Here is a 23,672-nt window from a genome sequence, read left to right as displayed (position 1 = left end):
CGACATTCTGTGCGCCTTGGTGCTATCGGCCGATGCTGGATATGAAGAAATGGCGGGATTCAGCATTTGCCTCGGAAAAAGACCCCACACTATTTAGCTTACCAATTCGGTCTCTGACTTTACCACGATTGATCAAGCCGCTGCTCGCTGCGTCAAGCAATCTGATCAAGCCACTGAGTGGAAGTGCGAGCAGTGGGTGAGCTGTAGCACGCTGCTTCACACATTAATTTTGCTTTTTGTGTTTTCATAGTAATTGCGAAATGAAGCTTCTGCTATTACATGCTAGGTATGGAATTCGTACAAACTCAGGGAAATGTGGCAATTTGGGCAGGCTGCTTCGAGCAAACGCTCACTAGATGTGTCCATGCTGATGTCGGGTAGTAATGATGGCGATTGGTATGTACGTGTATGCTGCCAGTGTGTACTTATACCAGTGCAGTATGATCGATAAACTATGCTTTATTGCTCTTATCTTTCTCAAGATGACGATACCATACCGAAAGAACAGAGCAGCACAATATGGCTTAAAGTACCCAATCTCAGCTCAAGGCTGCGGCGGTCTCCCCTCCGCTCGACTTCCTCGCCGATTGCGAGCAAGTTGCCAGCAGTATATCGGCCCCCCACCAAAATGCATGGGACGGCCGCGGTCTTAGTCTTAGGAGGACGCCGAGCGTCAGCCTCCACCGAAGCCATGCACAAGTCGTGTCGAGCGTGGAGGGCCAAGCTAACGCCAACGGCAACGGCAACGGTGGGCAGGCGGGCGCAACACGAGACTCCCTCGCTCGCTCGGATGGATGACGTCCGCCCTGCAACGCGACGACGGGTTGAAACGCACAGGTTGAAGTTGCGCGTCCCTTGACGGGCCAATCAGCGCGCGCCTTGCCGAAAAGATACCTATAATTTACGTTTCCGGACTAAGCGGCCTGCGTTACGTGCCAAACGGCACTTGAGCAGCGGTTTCAGCGCGAAACGGGCGCTCTCTTGGCGCTCAGTATGGTGGGGGCGGTCATTCGAAATCGGTGCGCTGCTGTGGCCTGGTGCTCCCGGCCGGGGGCTAGTTGAGTGGTGGTGGCGCTGGTGCTGCCGCGATCAAAACGGTCCAGCGCCGACTGGGGGCACGCCGCGGTGACGCCAGCAGATTTATGTCCGAGGAGCCGCTGGCGACGCGGCTTCGGCGTTTCGCTCCGGCGGCGGCGGCGGCGCACATGAGCTGCGTGAGCGGCTAGCTGGTATCAAGGGCCCGTGTCCCAGTGTACGTGCCTTGCCACCGTGGCCTGACTGCCTGGTTGGAGCGCTGAGCCAAGCTTGGCACATCAGAACCTTGGGGAGACTCTGGTGACGGTAGAGTTCTCTCTGTTTGATCCTCATCACGGGAGTCAGTGCGGCATAACGTCAGGAGTCAAGGGGGTGGACTGCCACCGGAGAGCCCCACGAAGGATCTGGTCATGTGCGTGAACTTACGCGTTGCTTACGGGGATCAACCTATCTGAGGCTTTCGTCTACAACCAAAAGTGCACGGGGACTGGCGCTTCGTCAAGCAAGTGCCGAATGCTGCCGGTGATTTCTTGCTGAAGCGGCGCGTGATACCGTAGCATGGCGATGCCGCCTGCGGTGATCTTGAAGGCCTCGCTCTATGCATGTCGACACAAGCGATATATCTGCGAATGCATTTAGAGATCAAGCACTGCATTCAACAACAACCAGCCCAAACACTTGTTTTTTCTTGACAAGAAATAGTTGCCCACTCAGAGTCTTCGTAAGACTAAGAAATAAATGTTAGTACTTGCATGTATAAACCCCGTACCCCCGCCCGCCGTCTTAGAGCGAGAGGCGCAAACGTGGCTTATTATCGGACGCAGCAGTCAAGTGGATGCCTGCTATGTCAACACGCCCCAGCGGAGCCCTGAATAAAAAGCGTAGTACTTCTGCAGTTGAAGTAGAACTTCTCTAGCTCTTTGAGCTTGATATGCGGAGTACTGTAGCTATTCCTGTGTGGCAGCTGGGCTGTGGTTGCTCAGTACCAGAGCTGTAGGCATTTCCGAGGATCGCCACGAGCACGTTGCACGCGTGAGTCAGTCCTGTTCGCCGCCCACCACGCCCAGCGTGGCGGATGGCGCTGAAGATCACCCGAAGAAGAAATCCAGCGGCATCACCCATGCTGGCTGTGTACATGCTACCATGGACAAGTAGCAGAGAGCGACGGGATCTTGAAGTTCGTCGAGCGAATCAAGCAATCATCTCAATGCCACGACGCGCCGCTTGAGCAAGAGCAAGAGAACGCAGGCAGCGTTCGGCGGTTCATTGAAGACGTACCAGTCTAGCATGTTGTAGACGAAGGACGTATCAACCTGTGCCCCACGCCGCAACGCCTGAGTGCGCACGCATGGACAGGGAATTTGCAGAGACAGCGCGGCTCCTTCTCTGCGGAACTGAGCTGAGTTTTCTTTCTTGGCTCCCACCACCTTGACCCTCAGCGTTATGCTGCGCTGACTACTATCCGAAGATGATCACGAGGAGAGAACGCTGCCGTCGTCGGTCCTTCCAGGGTTCTGATGTGCGGAGCTTGGCAGCTGCCCCGTGGTCAAGTCCGGCATCCGCAACGCGTCCGAGGCTCTCACACCCAAGCTGTTGTAGGCGTTTGAGGGCAAGGTCATCACGCAACGAGTTCGGCGCTGGCTCAGCGCTCCAACCAGGCAGTCAGGCCACGGTGGCAAGGCACGTACACTGGGACACGGGCCCTTGATACCAGCTAGCCGCTCACGCAGCTCATGTGCGCCGCCGCCGCCGCCGGAGCGAAACGCCAGCGGCTCCTCGGACATAAATCTGCTGGCGTCACCGCGGCGTGTCCCCAGTCGGCGCTGGACCGTTTTGATCGCGGCAGCACCAGCGCCACCACCACTCGACTAGCCCCCGGCCGGGAGCACCAGGCCACCAGCCAGCCACAGCAGCGCACCGATTTCGAATGACCGCCCCCACCATACTGAGCGCCAAGAGAGCGCCCGTTTCGCGCTGAAACCGCTGCTCAAGTGCCGTTTGGCACGTAACGCAGGCCGCTTAGTCCGGAAACGTAAATTATAGGTATCTTTTCGGCAAGGCGCGCGCTGATTGGCCCGTCAAGGGACGCGCAACTTCAACCTGTGCGTTTCAACCCGTCGTCGCGTTGCAGGGCGGACGTCATCCATCCGAGCGAGCGAGGGAGTCTCGTGTTGCGCCCGCCTGCCCACCGTTGCCGTTGCCGTTGGCGTTAGCTTGGCCCTCCACGCTCGACACGACTTGTGCATGGCTTCGGTGGAGGCTGACGCTCGGCGTCCTCCTAAGACTAAGACCGCGGCCGTCCCATGCATTTTGGTGGGGGGCTGATATACTGCTGGCAACTTGCTCGCAATCGGCGAGGAAGTCGAGGGGAGAGGAGACCGCCGCCGCCGCCTTTGGCTGAGACCGATCACCTCCGCGTTGGATACTTCAATCCATCGCGCGTTCCAGTGCTCGAGGGCGCCGGGTGGGTGTGACCCGGTGCAGAGCAGACACGCGGGGGCTGGCAGTCCAGCACGCCTTCTACGAGCGTACCGGAGAAGATGGTTCGGCGTGCTTTCGAAGAACCCAGCGGCCCAGCGCGGGCGCAGCACGATGTATAGTCTCCGTTACCGCGGCATGATTCTTGCGAGCATTACGGCGCCGTGGTAGTCAGTGATTTCAGTTCGGAGCCAGCGGGGACTTCAAAGTCCGAGACCAACGTACGAAGGTTAGTGGCGGCGCAAGCCCTTTGGCCGAGCAAATGCGGCTTATTCGGCCGCTTCAAGACGGTGACAGCTCGGCTCTGCGCGGCGTGAGTGCTCGGCCCTTACCCACGCGTTCCGGCGGCTGCAACTGGTCTTGTAAGAAGCAGCAGGCAGACCGGCCTGATGGCGGGGGCTGGAAATTTGCCGGTATTTCAGTGTATCGCCCACGCGGGTCAAGCAGCGCTGCAATCGAACGAGCTTCTACAGAACGCGCGCTGGCCGTTGTGGCAAAACCGCCGCATAATAGAAGAAAAGCAGCCACTACGTACGTGCGCGCCCATAGGCCGGCGCCCCTCCTCGATCTGCCTGCCGGCGCCTCACGATGGTCACTTTCCATTCAACTGGCTCGGCCTCAAGCAGCTCAGCAGCGCCACTAGCTCAGCTCAGCAGCACTACAGTAGCCGCAGCGCCGTGCAGACGATGTCGCACGCCATGACGCCCGCCGACTGGCGATCCAGCAGCGAGGACGCCGAGTATGCGTTCATGCTCTTCCACGCCGACAACACACAGACACAGTACCAGCAACCAGCACAGGCAGCAGCAGCGCAGTACGCCCACGCCCCCAACATGCACCCATCGCTATGCGGTGGCGCCAACCAGGCCCTCAGCGACGAAGAGATCTTGGACGAGATCTTCCAGGAGATCATGTCGCCCGGCCCACAGGACCAGGAGCTGCCGGCCACCGACATGACCGGCATGGCCAGCAGCCCCGCACTTTTCAGCCCCGTGCTCACGCCCACCTCAGCACTCACAGCCTCGGCCCCCTCCACGCCACAGCTCACCAGCACGTTGCGCCGAGGCAGCATCCCGTCCGCCTCGCTCGGATCCATCTCGCCCAACATGGCCGCGGCCCTGCGCGTACCGGCGTTCCCCATGGGCCACACCGCTACAGGCTCGGCCCGCAACACAGCCTTCTTCCCCATGCTCCCCGAGCCAAAGGCTCGTGTCGGCGCCGGCCTCGGCGCCTTCGGCGTCCACCACAGCTCCATGCTATTCACGTCGCCGACGGCCGCCAGTCGTCGCGCCTACCGACGCACCAACCGGCCGAGCCGCCTGCAGAAGAAGAAGCCGGCCTCGCGCATCTGCCGCATGCCCGGCTGCACCAAGGGCATCCGCTCTCGCGGCCTGTGCAAGGCCCACGGCGGCGGCCGGCGGTGTACGACGCCCGGATGCGAGATCAGCGACCAGGGTGGAGGCCACTGCATCGCGCACGGCGGCGGCCGCCGCTGCTCGGTCACGGGCTGCCAGAAGTCGGCCCAGTCCAAGGGCCTGTGCAAGCTGCACGGCGGCGCTCGGCTGTGCCGCCTGCCGGACTGCAACAAGAACGGTCAGATCAAGGGCCTCTGCAGGCTGCACTACAGCCTGACCATGGCGGCCAAGAGCTCTGCGGCCAGCAAGGCGGCCACTGCCGTGCCGTCGCCCATGCCCATGGCCATGAAGCTCGAGCCCCCGGCCAACTGCGGCCCGTGCGACTTCGAGCTGCGGGTGTAGAGTGCTCGCCTGGCCTCCCGTACGTACCCGGCCAGCGTACTCGTGTAGTTAGTAGAACCCCCCCCCTCCCCCATATACAAAATCGCGCCCGAACATAGCTGTAAATACTCCCAGCACTACAAAATATAACCCATAGATTCCCCATTCGAAATGCTGTGCTTGTCCTGCGTGGCACAGTCTCCGCCTGACTTCATGGTGATGTACATGTAAGTTGCCGACGACGCTCATGTTCGTCGTCGACGACGAACAAGTCGGAGAGATAGCCGGAGATGCGGACACAGCGAGACAATGAGAACGCCGCTCACTGTGCGCCGAAAGCTAAGCACGTTGAAGTTGTCGTAGGTCTCATTCGAGGCATTCGATCGACTGGGTTAACCGCGTTGCATTCACCAGCGACGGTCTCTGCAAGCGAATCCTTGCTTCTACACTTCGTCGTCAAAGTTTGCGTCGCCAGGCCAAGCCACCTGGCGCTCGACCGAGTGTTCAGGCAACTTGACGCGGTCATCCGGCCACGCATGCTCGTTTGCCGGCAAAAAAGACAAACAAACACCAGCTCATTCTATCCTGGATAGTCCAGACAGGACGCGCCGCAGTCCAGTGCTGCAACGAGACATCCCTCCGTCGTGTAGGCGCTTGCATCGTACCCCCGGATAAGGGCATTGAGCCCCCTGCATAAGGGCAACCTGCACACCACCTGCACACCATGCACTTCAACTTGTGCATTGCGTCATCTTTCCTCGCTAATAATAGCAGCCAATCATTCATTGTGTCGTAAGTCAGCCGAAAGCCGACAATCATGGCGACGGCGGCCGACCGCGCCGAGCAGCTCAAGCTGCAGGGCAACCAGTGCTTCGGCAAGGGCAAGTTCCACGCGGCCATCGACATGTACACGGAGGCCATCGTGCTGGCCCCGGGCCGCTCCCTGTACTACTCGAACCGCGCGCTGTGCCACTCGAAGCTCGAGCGCTGGGAGAGCTGCCGCGACGACTGCCAGCTCGCGCTCAAGTTCGACGCGCTCAACGCCAAGGCCAGCTACATGCTGGGCACGAGCCTCATGCACCTGCTGGCCTTCGACGCGGCCGTGGAGGCGCTGCAGACGGCGCTCAGCTCGGCCGAGAAGACCCACAAGTCCAAGGCCTTCCAGCTCGACATCGCCACGGAGCTGCGCCGCGTCAAGAAGCGCCAGTGGCACCACGTGCAGAAGCAGCGCGTGGCGCGCCACGAGAAGGTCAAGGGCCAGCTGCAGGCGCTCTTCGGGGCCAGGCACACGGCCGAGCTCTTGGACGCGCGCCAGTCTGGAGCTGGAGCCACACGCACGGGCGCGGACGAGGCCGATGCGCTCATGGCCTACGTGGAGCACATGGCCGCGTGCTACGAGAGGGACATGTACCCGGGCGAGGTGCCCGACTACTTCATGTGTCCAATCAGCATGGAGATCATGCACGACCCCGTGACGACTCCCAATGGCGTCTCGTACGTGGGCACCATATTTTTTGTTGTAGTTTATTTTAGGTGGTGCAGTTGCTGAGTTTTTATATTTTTTGTTGCGTTAGATATGAGCGGCGGTGTTTGGAGGAGCATTTGCGCCATAACGGGGCGATCGACCCGCTGACGCGCAAGAAGCTGACTCTAGACATGCTGCGGCCCAATACGTCTCTGCGCGCTGCGATCCAGGATTACCTCGACAAGAATTTGTGGGCGTACGAGTATTAGCGCCGGGCGTGAAGTGTAGGAAAAGAAAGAAAGAAAGACGCGTCTTGTCTGGCGAATGCACCCTAGGACAACGTATCACTACAGTTAGCGCTAACAGACGCAGATTAATTACGTGCTGCAGGACCCGCTTCGTCGTCGTTTTCCTCTTCCTGCATGAAGGGCTAGCTGCAGTTGGACGTCGAGTAGACTGATTAAATTGTGTGTTATGTTGATGTAGGTTAGCCGCGGCCACTTGAAGCCTACACGTTTGGGGTATCACGCAGAACTACGACACTGGACGTGACTTTGATTTTCTCGTTTTTTTTTCTTTACAGGTGGGGCGGCACCACGGTTTGTCGATTGTTCTACACGCAGATGGCGACGTTACCCTTTGATACTCACATAAGCAACGGCTCCAGCGTCGCTCACGGTCTCGCACGCTGAAGAACTTGCTGAATCGTAGCCCTGAGGACCCACCACCGATCGACAAGTTTTGCGAGGACGGTAGATCATGTACAGCGCCACTTGGACAATGCACAGCACGATCCCGACAGCATTCGGGATCAGCACGAGTGCATTGCCCTGCGCTACGCTGAACACGACCCAAACGACGGCGTTCGCGAGGAAAGCAGACGCTGGTGGTGATCGGAATTGTTGACGCGTCTTTCGTCTCGACCACCTCTCTAACCGACTCCAGAGGCGAGGCATACAACGCCAAGTTGATGAGGCCACTCATGACTCCGAGGGTGTTCTCCACTGCATCACCGGACTGACTCGTGGCCCCGCTGGTGCCGAGGCTATAGTACAGCGTTTATGCGGCGAGTACTTTGAACGCGAGGCCGTAGAGCTTGTGGATCTGAGCATGGTCCTGCGCCCAGTGGTAGTAGATACCAGCGAAGGCGATCGAGGCCAGCATACCGACCGCATACGCCACAAATAGTGGGGGAACGCTGTTCACGACACGCGCGTAGCAGACCCAGGCGTAGCAGTTGCAGAAGATGAGGATGGCCGGGAGGACGGACACGGAGCCAGTCGAGCGAGTCTTGTAGATCCTCCAGAACCCTGGAGACGGAGCGAGCACTGCCGCGATGGCGCTGGCGATGGAGAGAACATGGAGGGTGGTGAGAACTGCCGCCGACATTGTGATGTGACGAGGCTGGGCGGAAATGGGATGTGGTGGGGTGTGGACATTAACGAGAGGCGACACTGAATCGGTCATCTTTGCTGAGTGGACTGTGCTGGAGGTCTTCAAGGCGACATGCACACAAGTCCTTCAAATTGGAGCGATTGAACTTGCACTGCTGCATGTACCGTACGAAGATCCATTCGACACTTCACCTTGCAGCATTTGAAGTACGTGAAAATCGTCCACGCAGAAACGAAGTGCGGTGCTTGGCTGCACTTGCGTTGTTGCTGTATGCGGAGACCTTACACGCCATCAAAGATTGCATGAAGCAACGACACTCGCTCCTGATATTCTCCTCCATCCACATATCAAGTACTGTTTGGTATCGGCGGAAGTACTGGTAGCTCGGAATTCACAGAACCTCTTAGTTCTACAGATTTGCTCCTGTGTTGATGATTGATCAGCAGGCGTCGATACTTCCTGCACGTCATCGTGTCTTATCGAATAAACTAAAATCTTAGTCCCGGCTTGAATTCTTACCGGAGGCACCAACACACTTGCTAGCACACTTATTCTTGCAGTGAACACCGGCAACTTCAGTTACTATCGATGGCCAGCCTAACGGCACCTTTCCAGCCTGGATGTTTCGTTTGGTTTCCGTGGAGACGCGTGTGGTATCTGGCAAGGGTCGAGAAGACTCGTGACGCAGGCCTGGATGATGTGGAGTTGTTGGTTCACGTTCACGGAGAATCAATGACAAAGGACAAGTGGTTAACTGTGCATCGTGATGGCACACCCGCGGCCGGTATGCCTCCGTTGACTCTGCTCCAAGTGCCGCCCTCCGCGCTCACTGGTGTCGGGTCCCTGCCAGCCGTAGGGATTTATGTTCAACTTCTCGTAATGGACCAGAAACTCGTTGACCTCATTGCATCCCGACGCACTCCCGACCATTTGGATGCCGTCGACGTTCCGACATTAGTAGGCGTTGTGGTTAAGGCGCTGCCAGCACGAGATGCGTCGCTGGTCGACGTCGCATACCCAATCGAGCTTTCGGGATCTACCGCTGATGAAGCACAATGGCGACGCGTCCAGATCGGCAACGGATACGTGAGTTGGTGTCGTCGTGATACCTGTTTGGCTTGATCATTGCTCACTGCCGTGCCTGTTTGTGTGTTCAGATTAATGAGATCTCGGAATCACGCTTCGTCATGCTCCAGGAGCAACTTGCACTCGCCATCGGAAAAGCGCCGCTCGATTCACCTGACCATTAAGGGTTAAGCCACCCACGGGAAGAGCGCAGCAAAGAAATGTTCCTTCTATTCGGGTGGACCATTCTGCGAGCGCTTGAAGACATCTATGGCGCTCTCCGTCTCTACGTTCTACAGGTCGCTGTTGAAGCTTCCACTCCTCTTCTTGGCGTAACTGGTGCGCTCCGGGGAGGAAGTTCCTGTTTTGGTCTGGACTTGGTTACTCGCCTTGGTTTTCACTGGTGCGCCGTACGCGAACTTGCGGATGTCAGTGCGCTGGATGTTGCGGAAGTCGAGGTCGTCTTCGTCGTCGTCCAGCGCGAACTCCTCCAGATCGTCTTCGTGCATGGGGACTTCCAGGTACGGGTTGACCGGCAGCGGGCGGAAGCGGTAGCCTGTGATGGTGAAGAAGGCCAGCGCTGCTAGCTCGCTGACGGCCACCGCGACCCACGTAGCGTCGTAGGGCAGGCTGGCCTGCAGAAGCTGTATCACCAGTCGAGTCACGTAGATGTAGCTAATCACCAGTAAGTAGAACGACCGGAATTGCGTGAGCTTTTGGAGGTTGGCGAACGCCTTGCCGTCCGTTGCGGCCGCTACTCGCAGTTGTCGAATGGACCACACAATGGGCAGCAGCACGGCCGCGCAGCAGGCCACGTCCGTCAGCAGCAGAACATCTCGCCAGCTCACCCACGCCCGAGTGCCGACGGCCGTCTCCGCCTCCAGGATCTGGGCCGTGTTGCTCACGACCTGCAGCACCAGCACGAGCGACAGCACGGACTTGTCCCTCTGCGACAGATGCGGCTTCAGCAGCGACCAGCCCGTGCCGATGAGCAGCAGCACCGAGAACAGCAGCAGGCCCTTGAGACTCATGAACGCGTACGACACTGCCGTCCAGGCCGTGAGCGTGTCGCCGTTGCGCCTCATGTAGTACGCGCGCATGGCCTCGGCGAACAGCGCCACGGTCTTGACTCCCACCAGCATGGCCATGAGCCAATGCACCCTCTGCACGAAATCTCGACGCGTCGCCAAACACCAGCCCCAGGCCGCGGCCGCGGTCAGAAACAGCAGACTCGTCGTCAAGTACACCACCGGCAATGGGGCATCCCCCACGGAGAAGAAGTCCTTAGCCCCATTCTTGAACATCGCGTCCATCTAATTAATACAACACACACAAATTAATAAGTCAGGTAGAACAATTCTACCACTCTACCATCATCAGTAAAAAAAAGTTGACCTACGTGGAAGGAGACCTGGAGTCCGGGCGTGCACTGCGCGTAGAAGATGTAGTAGAAGCCTACTTTGAGCGGCCCGTTGTGGCCGCCCCCCTCCGGGCCATCAAGGGCCACGTGCTCCGCCCCACGGCTGACGTTCCACGTGCGCTCGTCCGCGAGGTCGACCCAGCGACTGTCGCGGCGCAGCTGCAGCGCGCACTTGTCCTGTGCGTCTCCGTCCTGGGCCTGTTGGTCCTGGCCCGTGGCCAGCATCATGGGGTCGTCGTTGTCCTGCAGGTCCACGTCGCCCACCACGTCGTCCAACAGGGCCACGGCCTCCCAGAGCTCGTCCTGGTGCACGAACAGCAGGCCGGCCTGGATGTCGGCGCCTTCGGTGGAGCCGTCGGCCGCCTCGATGGCCACGTCAGTCACGCGCACGTCCATGCGGCCCGACGGCCCGAAGCCGAAGCGCTCGATGAGGAAGTGCGACCGGTCCTCGCGCTCGAAGCTCCACGACTGCTTCATGGCCGCGGCCCCGGCCGCGTAGAGCGCCAGGTAGAACAGGTAGAACGCCCACGGTGCCGCCACGCATCCGCGCATTATTACAACGGTTTTTTATTGACACAAAGTTCAGCCAATAGGGAACATGGATACATGTGGCTGACGGAAGTGCAGTCCTTCAGACTTTTTCGGACTCGGAACAGGAATACTACTTACATTGCTGAGGTTGGACGCCGCCAGAATGCATCGCGAGTGAGTGAGTGGATGGATGCAAGGCATTTCAACTTGCCCAGGCTGTATCCACCTCGCGACCATCGATTCATGCTCAACCTTTTATTGTCGAGATATCTCTACCGTGCACACTACGCGGTTGCATTCGAACTCGATTTTAACTGAGTTTCAAGTTAGGATGAGAGATGCTTTTGTGCTTTAGGACAAGCGCTTCGGGGATGCATGCTGCTTAAGAATTGTTGGTTTTGAGCGAGCATGAAGGCGGCGAATTAGCTGAGCTCGATGGGTAACCTCCTAGCTATGATATGACTTCGAGTAGTGGGAAGCATCAGCATGATCGAAGAGATCACGACAATCAAAATGGAATTATTTGTCCACGAGAAGCGTTTACTGCTACGAATCCTTTGTCAAGCCCATCTTTCTCTCATGTGATCGAGAAAAATTCAGAAGCGGCTGAAGTGTCTATCCTACATGGAATTCATTCACCGTAAAATGGTTGAAAACGTAAACGCGAAGGGCATTCCTGTGGATGTTTCATACTGAAAGCAACAACTTGAACGCAGTATCAAAGCTCGCGATAAATTTCGAGTTAGAACGCACATTTATCCAGATGGTCTGCGGCGGAGTTCGATTCTAATACTGTGATTCTTCTGGTGAATTTTAGTATAATAGCAGTCAATGGAAACAAAATGCATAACGTGTTTTTTGGTGGATACATCACGTACAGCACCACTTGAGCGATACAAACTGCCATGCCAATGGGGTTGGGGGCCATCACAAACATGTCGTCGTCCACGATGGCGAACACCGTCCACACCACCGTGTTCGTGAGGAAAATGGTGCTGATGATGATCGGCAACGTCGTCGCGTCCTTGGTTTGGATCACCTTCTTCATCGTCTCAAGCGGCGACGCGTACAGGACCAAACTCACGACGTCGCTGATGACGCCGAGCGTTTTCTCCACCGAGGCATCCGACTGGTTCGTGACGCTGCTCGTCCCGAGGACGTAATAGATCGTGTAGAGCGCCATCGCGACGAAGGCGACGGCGCAGAGTTTGTGGATGTGGACGCGGTCGTCGCTCCATCGGTAGTAGATCCCACCGAAGACGACGGACGTGAGCATGCCAAAGACGCAGTTGGCGAAGAGCGGCAGGAAGTTGCCGACGAGGTACGCGTAGAGCACCCAGACGTAGCAGTTGCAGAAGATCATGATCACGGGCAGGATTGAAGACGGTCCGGTCGATCGGGTTTTGTAGATCTTCCAAAAGTCTGGCGCTGGGGAGATGGCAACCAGCGCGGCCGTGATCGTGGAGATCACGCGAATAGCATCGAGGAAAGTCGACATCGCTTGTGTCGATGGTCGCTTGAAGACTGCGACTGGCGAACGTTGGGGCAAAATGGCAAGTGCCCTCCCTCTTAAAACTCTCAGGAGATGGCCCTGCTTGTTGGAGTTCTGCGTCAAAATTGTTGAGTGTAGGCTGCGTAAGTATTGTATGGAGCTTGCTTGGGTTTTGAAGTTGCAGTCTGACGTTCCAGTGGCAGTAACGTTGGTCAGCATTGCATGCGTTAAGCTTATCGCGTTTTTTTTGCCACGACATTCCACGTGTCAGCTTGCTGCCTCGATTCTCGTCCCCTCATCGATGCTGAATAACTTGTTTTTGTAGTTGGTTGACCCACGAGTCGTGGCTTGTTGGTGATCTTTAATGTCGTGGGCCACGACATTAAAGATCACCAACAAGTTTTAGAAGTCATCCAAGAAGCGACAGGGTCTTTGGTGCATGGAACTGGTGGGTGGTCTGGTCTGTCTTCAACCAACACGGCCCGCAAACTCAATCGATCCGATATTAGTAGACGCCCCACCGCTCGCAGGTACAGACACACATCTTTAATGGCGTGGATCGACATAAGCAGGTTTGCCAGCTTCCGGGCGCAACTCAACGCGGTACTGTACACAGCGCGCGCCACGATCACCCACGCGAATATATTGCAGCAGTATAGCGCTCGTGTGTCGTCTGCATGCAGCCCATACGCGTGTGCGGCGTTCCCTTCGAGTTCTAGTTCAAGTCTAGGCAGGCGCCACTAGCAATCCATGTCGCGTTCCCATTCTCATGGAACTGGCCCCCAACGCCACGCGCGACTTGCTGCGGGTCCGTTACAATTGGATTTGCGCCATGGGCGACAGCACGGGAGCCGCCACCTCCACGGGGGTCTATCCCGTTAACGTCGACGTCGCCAAGCGCGCACACATCCAGAGCCTGGAGCAGTATGAAGCCATGCACAAGCGCTCGCTCGAAGACCCCGACGGCTTCTGGGGTGAACTGGCCCGCGAGAACCTGCTCTGGTTCCGAGACTTCGACGAGACGGTGGTCGGCTCCGTGAGCAAGGGCGACGTGGCCTGGTTCCTCAACGGCCTGCTCAACGTGAGCGTCAACTGCATCGACCGCCACGTCAAGACGCACCCTGACAAGACCGCCATCATCTGGGAGGCGGACGAGGTCGGCCAGGGCCGCGAGATCTCGTACACGGAGCTGCTGGAGGAGACGTGCCGCATCGCCAACGCCATGAAGCTCGCGGGCGTTCAGAAGGGCGACACGGTGGCCATGTACATGCCTATGATCCCCGAGACGGTCTTCGTCATGCTGGCCTGCACGCGCATCGGGGCCGTGCACAACATGATCTTCGCGGGTTTGTCGGCCGAGGCGCTACGCAGCCGCGTGGTGGACGCGCGGGCGCAGTGGGTCTTCACTGCAGACGAAGGCCGACGCGGAGGACGCACTCTACCGCTCAAGAGGACGTTGGACACGGCCATTCAAGGCCTCGACTTCGTCCGCAACGTCTTCGTGTTCAAGCGCACGCACAACGCAGCAGTCGAGATGCATCCAGGGATCGACGTGGACATGGAGAAGGAGTTAAGTCGCCACCGTCCTTATTGTCCCGCAGAGTCCATGAACTCCGAGGACCTCTTGTTCATCCTGTACACTTCCGGGTCCACGGGTACCCCCAAAGGTATCGCCCATACTACGGGTGGTTACTTGCTCTACGCCATGATGACGGCCAAGTACGCGTTCGACATCCACGACGACGACGTGTTTGCCTGTGTGGCCGACTGCGGCTGGATCACGGGCCACTCCTACGTCGTGTATGGCCCGCTGGCCAACGGTATCACCACTGTGCTGTTCGAGAGCACGCCAACGTACCCGGACCACGGCCGCTACTGGGACTTGGTGCAGCGCCACAAGGTCACGCAGTTCTACACTGCGCCCACAGCTATTCGAGCTTTGATGGCCCGAGGCGTTGATAAGGTCCGAGAGTACGACCTCTCTAGCTTGAGGGTGTTGGGCAGCGTGGGCGAGCCGATCAACCCGGAGGCGTGGAAATGGTACTACGAAGTGGTGGGCAACCGCCAGTGCTACATCGTGGATACGTACTGGCAGACGGAGACTGGCGGCCACATTGGCGTTGGCCTGCCGGGGGCGATCCCCATGAAGCCGAGCTCATGCAGCAAGCCCTTCTTCGGCATTGACTTCGTTCTGACGGACGAGAATGGCGTTGAGATCGAGGGGAATGACGTCGAAGGCCAATTGTGCATCCGCTCGCCGTGGCCCGGATTGGCCCGCACGGTGTACGGCGACCACAACCGGTACTTGCAGGTATACACGTCCTCGCACAAGGGCCTGTACTTCACGGGTGATGGCTGTCGCCGAGACAAGGACGGCTACTACTTCATCACGGGCCGCATCGACGACGTCTTGTGTCCTTCGGGCCACCGAATCAGCACCACGGAGCTTGAGAGCACGCTCATCGGACACACCGCAGTGGCCGAAGCGGCCGTGGTCGGCATCCCGCACCGCATCAAAGGTGAAGGTATTTGCTGCTATGTCACGCTCATGGATGGCGTCAATCGCTCGCCAGAGCTCGAGAAGGAGCTGACCATGGAGATCCGCGCCAAGATCGGGGCCTTCGCTACTCCCGACATCTTTGTCATGGCCCCGCACCTGCCCAAGACTCGCAGCGGGAAAATCATGCGCCGCATTCTCCGCAAAATCGCCCAAGGCGAAGAAGACTCGCTCAACGACTTGTCGACTCTCGCCGAGCCCACAGTGGTGCCGGAGCTTATCAGTGCCATGCGCGCAGCACTGGTGGGCAAGACGTTCTAATTAGCTGGCCCGAATCTACCGATCACAAAAATATGGAGAGCAACGAGCTTCCGGACATAATACTGAGATAGCAAGTGTACCGTAAGGTATGCTGCTGCGCAGATCCGTCGATAAATGCTAAAATTTATGCACATTATTTACCAAAGGTTGATACTAATCGTTTATTATTGACCAAAACCTGCATTCAAACACTTACAGTATGAGAGCGTCACGGCTTCGCTGAAGGCGTATCAATTTGCGCCATAATCGACCAAGCTTAGCTTTAGCTGAAGATGAGCAACATTACTTGTCTAGCTGCAGGCTGCATTTTTTTACATGTCAATTTGCTCAATACAATCACTCTTAGCCGAAGATGCCCAACCTCGTGTCTGTCGCCAAACCAATCAGCTCAACTCGACAGTGACACAAGCATCGTTCATTTGAACAAGACTTTTTTCCCTGCGTTGAAGCACCCACTCCAAGGAATCGGCACATTAGCGTATATCTCATTCCGCAATTTATCCCCCAAGCCCACAAGTTAAAAGTTTGTTTGTTTGTTTTGTTTTTGAATTGAGGATCATTATTGTCACTTAGCTAACATCCTCAAGTTAAATGGTCAAGATCAGCGCACCATGCGTCTCTCCTTCGTTCCACTACTGTAGCTCTCTCGTCTGGTCGTTAGCACACAACATAGTACGAAAATGAGCACAGTGTATCGTACCTGCAAAATGAATGAAATAGCTCTCTCGTTGCTGGCGCCAACGCAGCCATTGGACGCTGACCAGGGTGTTATGTCACCGATGGCCTCATCAGACCAGGCAACCTCAATTGGTGACTTTCGGTTCCTGAGAACCCACCGCGATAAAAAAGAGCGGGGCTTGCTGGTTACCAGCCTCACAGGTTTGGCTGAAACATCATTTCCGTATCGATACACTTCGATGTGCGCAACTATTTGTTCAATTTCTCGGGCAGATGCTGCGGCTGCGAAGCAGGCGCAGTAGATGCCCACGTTAGAGTCAACTAAAGAGTTGGGCTGGTAGTGCCTTTTTAAAGGATTAAAAACAATACAACTTTGGGATTTACTCAATTATTAATCGTTATCATCGTCCATGAAACTATTCGTCGACCTGTGTACCCTCCCGGAGCATTGCCTATTCGGTGTCGCATGAAGCCGTGCGTGTAACGCGTACTCGCAAAAGTATAGATTAAATATGACATTTGTATTGAATATACTTAAATGAGCATCTTGTTTTTATTTCTTTACCCGCATAAGTAAGCTGTATACATAATGAAAATATAAAGGTCGTCTCGCGTCAATCCTTCTCATCATCCGGATCCGTCATTCTGTAGCCCTGCAGGGGAAATCAGCAATATAGCATTCGAAAGCTTAGAATGTGGAGAATACACCTGGCTAGCTCATTCTGCATAAACCGCACTGAATTGACATTATATGGGTACTTGTGTTTTCACCATATGATTTGCTGATACAAATCCCAAGTAATAAGTGTTTCAGAATAGTGGACTGCTTCACGTTTTGTCCGCAGGGGATATCAGTCTCCTGAATATAATCACGTTCTACACTTTGTATCAACTGATCCGATGCAGGAAGTGTTGTTTCCTCGTAACTCAGTCGTGTGTGGGGGAAACCGCGTATTATATTCAGTGAGAACTTACGAAATCAACTTCAACTCGATCTTGAGAGCGGGTTGAGCCCCCCCATTTGATGAAGTCGATTCCGTAAGCTCTTACGGAAGGCGATTCATGTCCTTTGACCCCGAGACGATCTTGGAGGCAAGCGCGCTGACGGATTCCTGGCAGAGCCTTGCATATTGCTTGAATGTGTCGGATGCCCACCTGCCGTGGAATTGAATCGTGAGGGCATTTATGCCCGCGCGGTACATGTGCGTGGCTCCTCCAGCTCTCAGTGAATGAGCGCTGAATTCTGCTGGGCTGTAGCCAAGGTCTGCGGCTGCTTGGCGAATTGATCTCGTCACTGATAGCGCCGACACGCACTCTGGACGCCCGAACTTGTTGGTGAACACGGCTGCAGGGATGTCAAGCGGCAGCACCCGATGCGCTTGCATTAGATAGAGCGCACCAAACACCGGGCACAGGAAATTGTGACCTGAGCGGTTCAGCACCCGGAGCGTTGGCGTGCCTCGTTGGTTTGTCTTCGATCCTCTGAGTCGAATGTGTACCGATGAAGCTTCGCGTGCCAGGAGCCCATTGATGTCGAGCACGGCCCCATCTTCCGCCTTGAGCGCAAACCACGCGAACTTCTTGCCGGATGAAGCGATCTCTGAACGGCGTAGAAGAAAGAAGAAGGAAAGACACAACACCCCCCAGAGAGCTTGGTCGGAGGGTATCGACATGTCCAGCGTGAAGAAGCAATGCTCAAGCAGCCGCAGTGGCACTGGCGCCTTGTGTCGAACGGGGGCGTCGAGACGGGAGATGCTCTTCAGAACCATGCGAATTTGTGGATAAGTGCAGGGAAAAGTGAGGCCCGCAGCCTGCGACCAAGCTGAACCCGCAGGTGGGGTTTGACATCAACTACCGCGAGCTTCTGTCCTGCGCCTTCGCCGTCCACACCTGGGGTCGTCGCTGGGCATCACAGCGCCGCCCTGTGGACCCGTCACTGCATGTCCAATTCAAGAGCGACAATACATCCGCGGTCGCTTGGCACAGCAGGATGGCTTCATGCAATTTTTGAGCCCAAACCATCGTTTGTCTACTCGGCTTTTGGGAAGTGGGGCTTAAACTGCGTTTCTCGGCGGCGCACTTGGCCGCCGCGGAAAACCGGATTGTAGATGCGGGCTCTTGTACTAACAGTGGCGCCGCTACGGCATTGCTTTTTCAGGAACGAACATCGGGTTGGTCGCAGGTCGCGATACTGCCGGCCATCGCGGAACTGGAGATGCCATGGCATTCTATCTCCGAGCGCATTCAGTGGCCGCGTCAACCTACTCCAAGTATCTGGCCGCGCTCCGCGCCTGGTACACCTGGACAACCCACCGAGGCATGCAGTCCGCGCTCCTCGGATACCCCAAGGACGTTCAACTACAACTGATCTCCGATTTCACGATTTATGGCTTCCAGTATGGCTTCGGTTCAGGTCGCCCCGTCCGCGGCTCCACCATTGCCGCGACGCTTCATGGCACTCTCCCCTCGATAAGCCCGCGCTGCGCCGCCGAAAACGGGTAGAGGAGTACACAACGGTCCGAGGGAAAGAGGGCGCACAAGCCAGAGTCTGAGGCGTCCATTTCGACGACGACAGCCGGTTCCGGGCTACGATGGAAGTACTCCATTGAGGAGCGGAGACTGAAGTATGATCGCCCACCAGCGCAGATCTTGTTTCATGGGAGCTGTCACCGGAACACTTTGCCAACGACGAAGCCAGCGCGCTTTCATGCGAAGTCGCTGCAGGAAAGGACGGGCAGGACGAATGCAAGTTGCCACGTGGCGCAACCGACCGAGGAGCGAGCAATACTCTGTGCGGCTCAGATCGGAGGAGCGGTAAGCGGCAGCGACCCACGCTATGGCCTTGACAATCTTGGCCGGTAGCATCGAGATTGTACCAGCAACCGTGTCGAAAATGACCCCGAGCGCCTGCTGACGCGTGCCCCACTCGACGAACTTGTCTTCGTTGACCGCGTCGGGCCCTAAAATCGTGGTCATGGCATGGCGAAGCGAGTGCTCGGCATCCCTACAGTTGGTCCCGAGATCGGCGGCAACGTTGATATGGTCATCCACCCAGTAGTAGTTGAACATGCTGTCTGGTTGGTAACGATTGGCCGACGCGCCGTGGGAAAAGGCAATGGCACCACCGACAACCCCGTAACTGGCCGGAGATCCTGACTAGCCAAACGCAGCCGACATATCGATGACTAGCGCGTTGTCCGGTTCGAGGCGGCCGCCAAAGAGAAAGACGCGCTGGCTATGAGTGCACACGTTTCGGAACGCAGAAGCAACATCACCAGCTTGGAGTTTAACTACGGCACCGGGATAGACGCCGCGCTGGCGGAGAACTTCTGCAGCGATGGCATCGCACCGCTCGAACGTAGGGGTGCAGATACGGGAAGTGTCGGTGCTGTCGTTGAGTGAATGACCGGCTGGAAACGACAGGTCGTGAATGGTCCTGCCCGTCGTCGCTGGGTCCGCGTCGCCCTTGTCCACGACCCCGAAGGGGCTAATGTGCACCTCCGGCCAGATCGCGAGGATGTCGAGATCAACAACAATGCATCTCCATAGGTCTAGCTCTTTACGGATATTCTTGACGAGAACAGGATACCGCTCAACAGCGGACTTATGATTGATAGAGTAGGTGCGCTGCTGCGGGACGGGTCGTAGCAGCGGTACCCGTGCTCTGGAGTCAGCGATATCGACGAGCGCGTCAATGTGCTGGTAACCGACGCATACACGCTGGAGGACCGGGGGAACCATGTTCTTGTTGGGCCTGTAGTCGTCGGCGGACTGGCCGCGCAGGAGTTCCACAAACGCGGGAAGAGGAGTGCGTGTCCGCCGCACGAATTCCGACAACACGCTCTGCAGCGGTTTATTCAGCGCGGGCGGCGCGTCCGCAGCAGGGGGTACAGTCGCCGGGAGGTGAAGCGCGACGCGGCTGAGAGCGACACCGATACGGCGGATACGTATATATTCCCATAGGATAGAGTACGCTGATGCATTGTGGTAGAGGGCCTCCGTTTGGTCGCGGCTTGGCGCCGGACGCCGGGGTAAGACGCCTATACGGCCTTGACACTGACAAGAGTTCGCCGCAGGGCCTTAGTCTGAGCGCCGCCCTGTACGCACGAGTTGACTTGGCACCGGCGCTAATGGAGTGGGCGGAGGTGGGTCGGGATGTACCGAGGGGCATGGACTTGTCTGCCGGGGTTGGCGGGGGCAGACCCGGGGAGTGCCGATGGGCGAAACGGGAGAGTGAGCGCCATGGGGCGGCTCGATGTTAGCGCCAGGACCATGGGGGTCCGTGGCGTCCCGCTGCACGTAGATACAGAGCGGAATCGCAGCGCGGGCCAGAGGAGAGGCCCGGCTGGAAACGGAGTGTGTTCATTTGCATGACCAAGGATGACTGTATTAACATTGGCAATGCTTGAGAACCGACGAACGGGCAGTACCTCGGCCTCCTCATCCGCGGAGGCGGTCGTTCTGGTGGCGGCGGTCCGGGCCGTAGTGGCGAACGACGAACCCTTGAAGCTCCCGGGACAGGCGGCCCTCCCAGCGGTGCGTGCGCTGGTGGTGGGCGCATCGGTCGGCGCTGCCCCCGTAACACATACCGCCGGCCAGGAACCGCAGGCACGCCTCGCGACCATCGCGGTCCCGCGGGATCTGGCGGCGGAGGTGCTCGGGCATGATCGGAGTGCGCGTCGCGGGTACGCGCCGCGGCTAGGCTTGCTGACGTGGCTGTCCCGACGGCCGGGAGGTGGTCTGGCTGGGCGCGGTAGATGTAGCCATCCGCAGTGCATGCCCGTTCAGGGCCGCCTGCCAATCGGGGCTCAACGGCGCGGACAGCGTCGCAGAACTCGCACCATCAATGGGGCGAGTCAACCAGTAGGTGCGCAAGTGCACGACCCAAGAACTGGTTCACATACATCAGAGTGAGCAATTCGCGCTCGGTGGTGTTGCTGTCGCGCTCCATGTTCGCCAGAACAAACCGCTTCAGTCGAGAGAGCAGGCGCCTCGCGTGATCGTACCACAGGACGTTGCCGAAGGAGATGAGGCCGCCCACCGCAGCCAGTAGGTCCTCGTACGTGGGACAACGCACGTCCGTCGCCGGCAGAGTTGCACCGGCCCCGAAGTCGGCCGCAAAGTTGGCATTTGATGAACCGCGTTGCAGCTGCTCCATCTAGCTCTGGGGTCGAAAATGCATAACAGTGAGTCCGCGCGAGCCGAGTCGACCACTGTAGAGTGCCACAAGCACAGCCGGCGGGGCGTCAAACCGGACGCAGTCGAGCTCTCGAACATGCAGGACAAATGACATCGGAGACCACCACCTACCTTCATCGGAGCCGAGGTCACGGAAAAATCGGTGCGCCGCAAGCTGGTGGACTTGAGGCGGATAGTATTCACCTTTCACCTTCGCACGCGGCACCTCGATGCTTGAGCAGCGCAGGTGGCAGACGGCCGCGGCCCCGAGGAGCGGCAGCGTCCACGTGATGGGCCTGTCCAGTCGAAGAAGGCCTGCATCAGGGGTTGAAGGTCTAGCAGCACCCGCGGGGCCAGGCAGCACCGCCGCCGGGGAGCGAGACAGCATGGCCATAGAACTGGCACCGTCCGGCGCGGGCTGCAGCGAGCGACGCAGCTCGCCAAATACTTCGACCAGCTTGTCGACCTTCTCCGCCAGGGAGAGACGCATCGAGAACGAGGGAGGTGTTGTGACGCGCTCCGCGGGGTTGTATGCGCGGCAGAACACCTCGAGGTCGAATGCGGCACGCGCCGCAGGCTCGGGAGCGAGACGCACGGGCGCAGTAACCCTCACGACCGGCAAAGGCGCAGGAGCTCTGGGCCTCTCTTCATCGCCGGCACCACCAGTGGCTGCCGGAGGCACGGGCGAGCCAGCTGCAGCCGGGGCTGCAGCCGAGATGGCATCGTTCTTACCGTTGGCGGGGGACTCGGCCGGGCACGGAGGCGCAGGCGACGCGGTTGATGCTGAGGGAAGCGCCGCCGCTGTATCGAGCTGTGTGCGGGCGGGCGGCTGCCGCTCGGACGTGGTTGCCTCCGGCAGGGCCGGCGCAACGGGCGTGCCCGGCTTGCGCTTCTTCCTACGCGCTTCGACCAGCGCGGTCCTAGTCACAGGGCCGACCCGCTTCGGCTTGCGAGCAGCGGCACACAGGACCTGCGCAACCTTCTTGGCTTAGAGGCGGGTGCTGGCGCGCTCACCTGGCGACGTCTGCGGACTCCGCAGTGGAGACGACTCGCCGTCGTCGACGACGGTAACCTCAGAGGACAAGGCGCCGCGCGGAGGAGACGAGGCGCCGGCCGTGGTGCCACCGACCATCGGGGCAGACGGGGCCGGCGAGGCTGCTTGGGCGACCGGCGGAACGTCCGACGGGGTGTCGGGACTTGCAGATGGGTCACTGGAGGTCGGAGCTGAGAAAAGGTGATTTACACATGTAAATTAAGCAAATCCACGGACGACGGAGGAGGATATCCACGGATCTGTATATCCGTCTGCTTCACTGTGACACTTTCAATTAACCAATCAGCCTTATCTATTTAACAACGTCATTGCTGGTCTCGTTGGACACACTCGCCTGCTTGCTTGTAGCTTGACTGGCATCTCATTCGAGAACGTGCCAGCCACCGCGCACCCGGCCCAGCGCCAGCAGCAGCAGCGAGCCGCCGCCCCCAAATCCTGGGCGGCGCCAAGACCAAGCCCACCGCTCATTTGATCCAGGGCTGCGCCAACAGCAGCACCGAACTTGATTCAGGGCGGTGCAAACTCACCATGATGGCCTTCTTTAGACCGCTCAACATTGCCGAGTTCTGGAACCGAGGCTTTGTCATGCATGACCTACGGCTGTCGGAGGAGGAGTGCGAAGATGCCTTGGGCGAGGTTGAGTCAGCCTATCTTTGGTGACGTATATGACGAAGAGAGGGTCGACTTCCGGTTGCAGGCAACTCTGCCAACCTTTGAAGCAATCCACCATCAGCTGGTAAACCTGCTCCGCATCAACGACGCCTGGCATGTTGACGAGGCGAACTGGCACGCACTGCGTTCACTCCCGGGTGGGCGCGACCAAGCGGTGCACCGGGACTTTCCGACCTTCGAGACGGCGTGTGTGCTCCTTACCCGGAAGTTAGTTCAAGCTTCGGTAATCATCGCGCTCATGGATAATACGTTCATCCACGTCTACCTGGGGTGCTTTGGTGGACAGGTTGACCGTAGCAGACGGCGTACGATCCAGCTAGACCGCGGGCACATGGTCCTTTTCCGCGGAGACCTCGCGCATGCCGGCGCAGGTTTCCGCCGTTTGAACGTCCAGCTACACGCGTACGTCCTCGTGGACGGTATTCCCCAGGAACCGGACTCGACGGAAGCCGTCGCATTCACAGTCCACGACACGATCGAGAGGTTTTTTCTAACCCCTACATGTTTTGGTATCACAAAAACCGCCCCGCTTCCCTGATTCCGAAACTGTGCGTCTCACTGTTTAGCACAGCGTCGTTTCCACAGAAACAGCAGTCCAATTTTCCCTGATTTATATAATAACCACCCCGTAATATGTGCGCTGATTATAATCTGC

The 23,672-nt window shown here is 57.9% G+C and overlaps 11 protein-coding genes across 11 annotated transcripts; 5 read left to right on the top strand and 6 right to left on the bottom strand.

Moving 5' to 3' along the window:
- Window positions 1-4,211: 4,211 nt before the first annotated feature.
- PHYSODRAFT_310764 (hypothetical protein) lies at window positions 4,212-5,270 on the top strand (the record flags this gene model as incomplete). Its single annotated transcript, XM_009520422.1, has 1 exon — window positions 4,212-5,270. One exon carries the CDS (start codon window positions 4,212-4,214, stop codon window positions 5,268-5,270), a length of 1,059 nt encoding a protein of 352 aa, XP_009518717.1.
- A 796-nt stretch (window positions 5,271-6,066) lies between these two features.
- Window positions 6,067-6,983, top strand: PHYSODRAFT_482219 (hypothetical protein; the record flags this gene model as incomplete). Its single annotated transcript, XM_009520421.1, has 2 exons — window positions 6,067-6,743; window positions 6,824-6,983. 2 exons carry the CDS (start codon window positions 6,067-6,069, stop codon window positions 6,981-6,983), a joined length of 837 nt encoding a protein of 278 aa, XP_009518716.1.
- Window positions 6,984-7,773: 790 nt separating this feature from the next.
- On the bottom strand, window positions 7,774-8,103 carry PHYSODRAFT_295829 (hypothetical protein; the record flags this gene model as incomplete). The annotated part of the gene is made up of 1 exon (XM_009520420.1): window positions 7,774-8,103. The coding sequence occupies one exon, from the start codon at window positions 8,101-8,103 to the stop codon at window positions 7,774-7,776; it is 330 nt and encodes a 109-aa protein (XP_009518715.1).
- A 594-nt stretch (window positions 8,104-8,697) lies between these two features.
- On the top strand, window positions 8,698-9,231 carry PHYSODRAFT_480061 (hypothetical protein; the record flags this gene model as incomplete). Its single annotated transcript, XM_009520419.1, has 1 exon — window positions 8,698-9,231. The coding sequence occupies one exon, from the start codon at window positions 8,698-8,700 to the stop codon at window positions 9,229-9,231; it is 534 nt and encodes a 177-aa protein (XP_009518714.1).
- A 236-nt stretch (window positions 9,232-9,467) lies between these two features.
- On the bottom strand, window positions 9,468-11,071 carry PHYSODRAFT_310761 (putative G-protein coupled receptor; the record flags this gene model as incomplete). Its single annotated transcript, XM_009520418.1, has 2 exons — window positions 9,468-10,487; window positions 10,574-11,071. 2 exons carry the CDS (start codon window positions 11,069-11,071, stop codon window positions 9,468-9,470), a joined length of 1,518 nt encoding a protein of 505 aa, XP_009518713.1.
- Window positions 11,072-11,451: 380 nt separating this feature from the next.
- PHYSODRAFT_310760 (hypothetical protein) lies at window positions 11,452-12,623 on the bottom strand (the record flags this gene model as incomplete). The annotated part of the gene is made up of 2 exons (XM_009520417.1): window positions 11,452-11,466; window positions 12,027-12,623. 2 exons carry the CDS (start codon window positions 12,621-12,623, stop codon window positions 11,452-11,454), a joined length of 612 nt encoding a protein of 203 aa, XP_009518712.1.
- Window positions 12,624-13,386: 763 nt separating this feature from the next.
- PHYSODRAFT_284734 (acetyl-CoA synthetase) lies at window positions 13,387-15,435 on the top strand (the record flags this gene model as incomplete). Its single annotated transcript, XM_009520416.1, has 1 exon — window positions 13,387-15,435. The coding sequence occupies one exon, from the start codon at window positions 13,387-13,389 to the stop codon at window positions 15,433-15,435; it is 2,049 nt and encodes a 682-aa protein (XP_009518711.1).
- A 1,724-nt stretch (window positions 15,436-17,159) lies between these two features.
- On the bottom strand, window positions 17,160-17,927 carry PHYSODRAFT_486509 (hypothetical protein; the record flags this gene model as incomplete). Its single annotated transcript, XM_009520415.1, has 1 exon — window positions 17,160-17,927. A coding segment is annotated over one exon (768 nt), but the record flags the coding sequence as incomplete, so codon positions are not given.
- A 1,342-nt stretch (window positions 17,928-19,269) lies between these two features.
- PHYSODRAFT_485712 (hypothetical protein) lies at window positions 19,270-19,974 on the bottom strand (the record flags this gene model as incomplete). Its single annotated transcript, XM_009520414.1, has 1 exon — window positions 19,270-19,974. A coding segment is annotated over one exon (705 nt), but the record flags the coding sequence as incomplete, so codon positions are not given.
- A 266-nt stretch (window positions 19,975-20,240) lies between these two features.
- PHYSODRAFT_295825 (hypothetical protein) lies at window positions 20,241-22,423 on the bottom strand (the record flags this gene model as incomplete). The annotated part of the gene is made up of 3 exons (XM_009520413.1): window positions 20,241-20,857; window positions 21,424-22,278; window positions 22,306-22,423. The coding sequence occupies 3 exons, from the start codon at window positions 22,421-22,423 to the stop codon at window positions 20,241-20,243; spliced, it is 1,590 nt and encodes a 529-aa protein (XP_009518708.1).
- Window positions 22,424-22,988: 565 nt separating this feature from the next.
- Window positions 22,989-23,336, top strand: PHYSODRAFT_435081 (hypothetical protein; the record flags this gene model as incomplete). The annotated part of the gene is made up of 1 exon (XM_009520412.1): window positions 22,989-23,336. A coding segment is annotated over one exon (348 nt), but the record flags the coding sequence as incomplete, so codon positions are not given.
- Window positions 23,337-23,672: the final 336 nt, after the last annotated feature.

This window comes from Phytophthora sojae, assembly GCF_000149755.1.
Source record: "Phytophthora sojae unplaced genomic scaffold PHYSOscaffold_2, whole genome shotgun sequence".
NCBI classification, from domain to species: Eukaryota; Oomycota; class Peronosporomycetes; order Peronosporales; family Peronosporaceae; genus Phytophthora; species Phytophthora sojae.
This window is presented reverse-complemented; position numbering and strand designations above follow the sequence as displayed.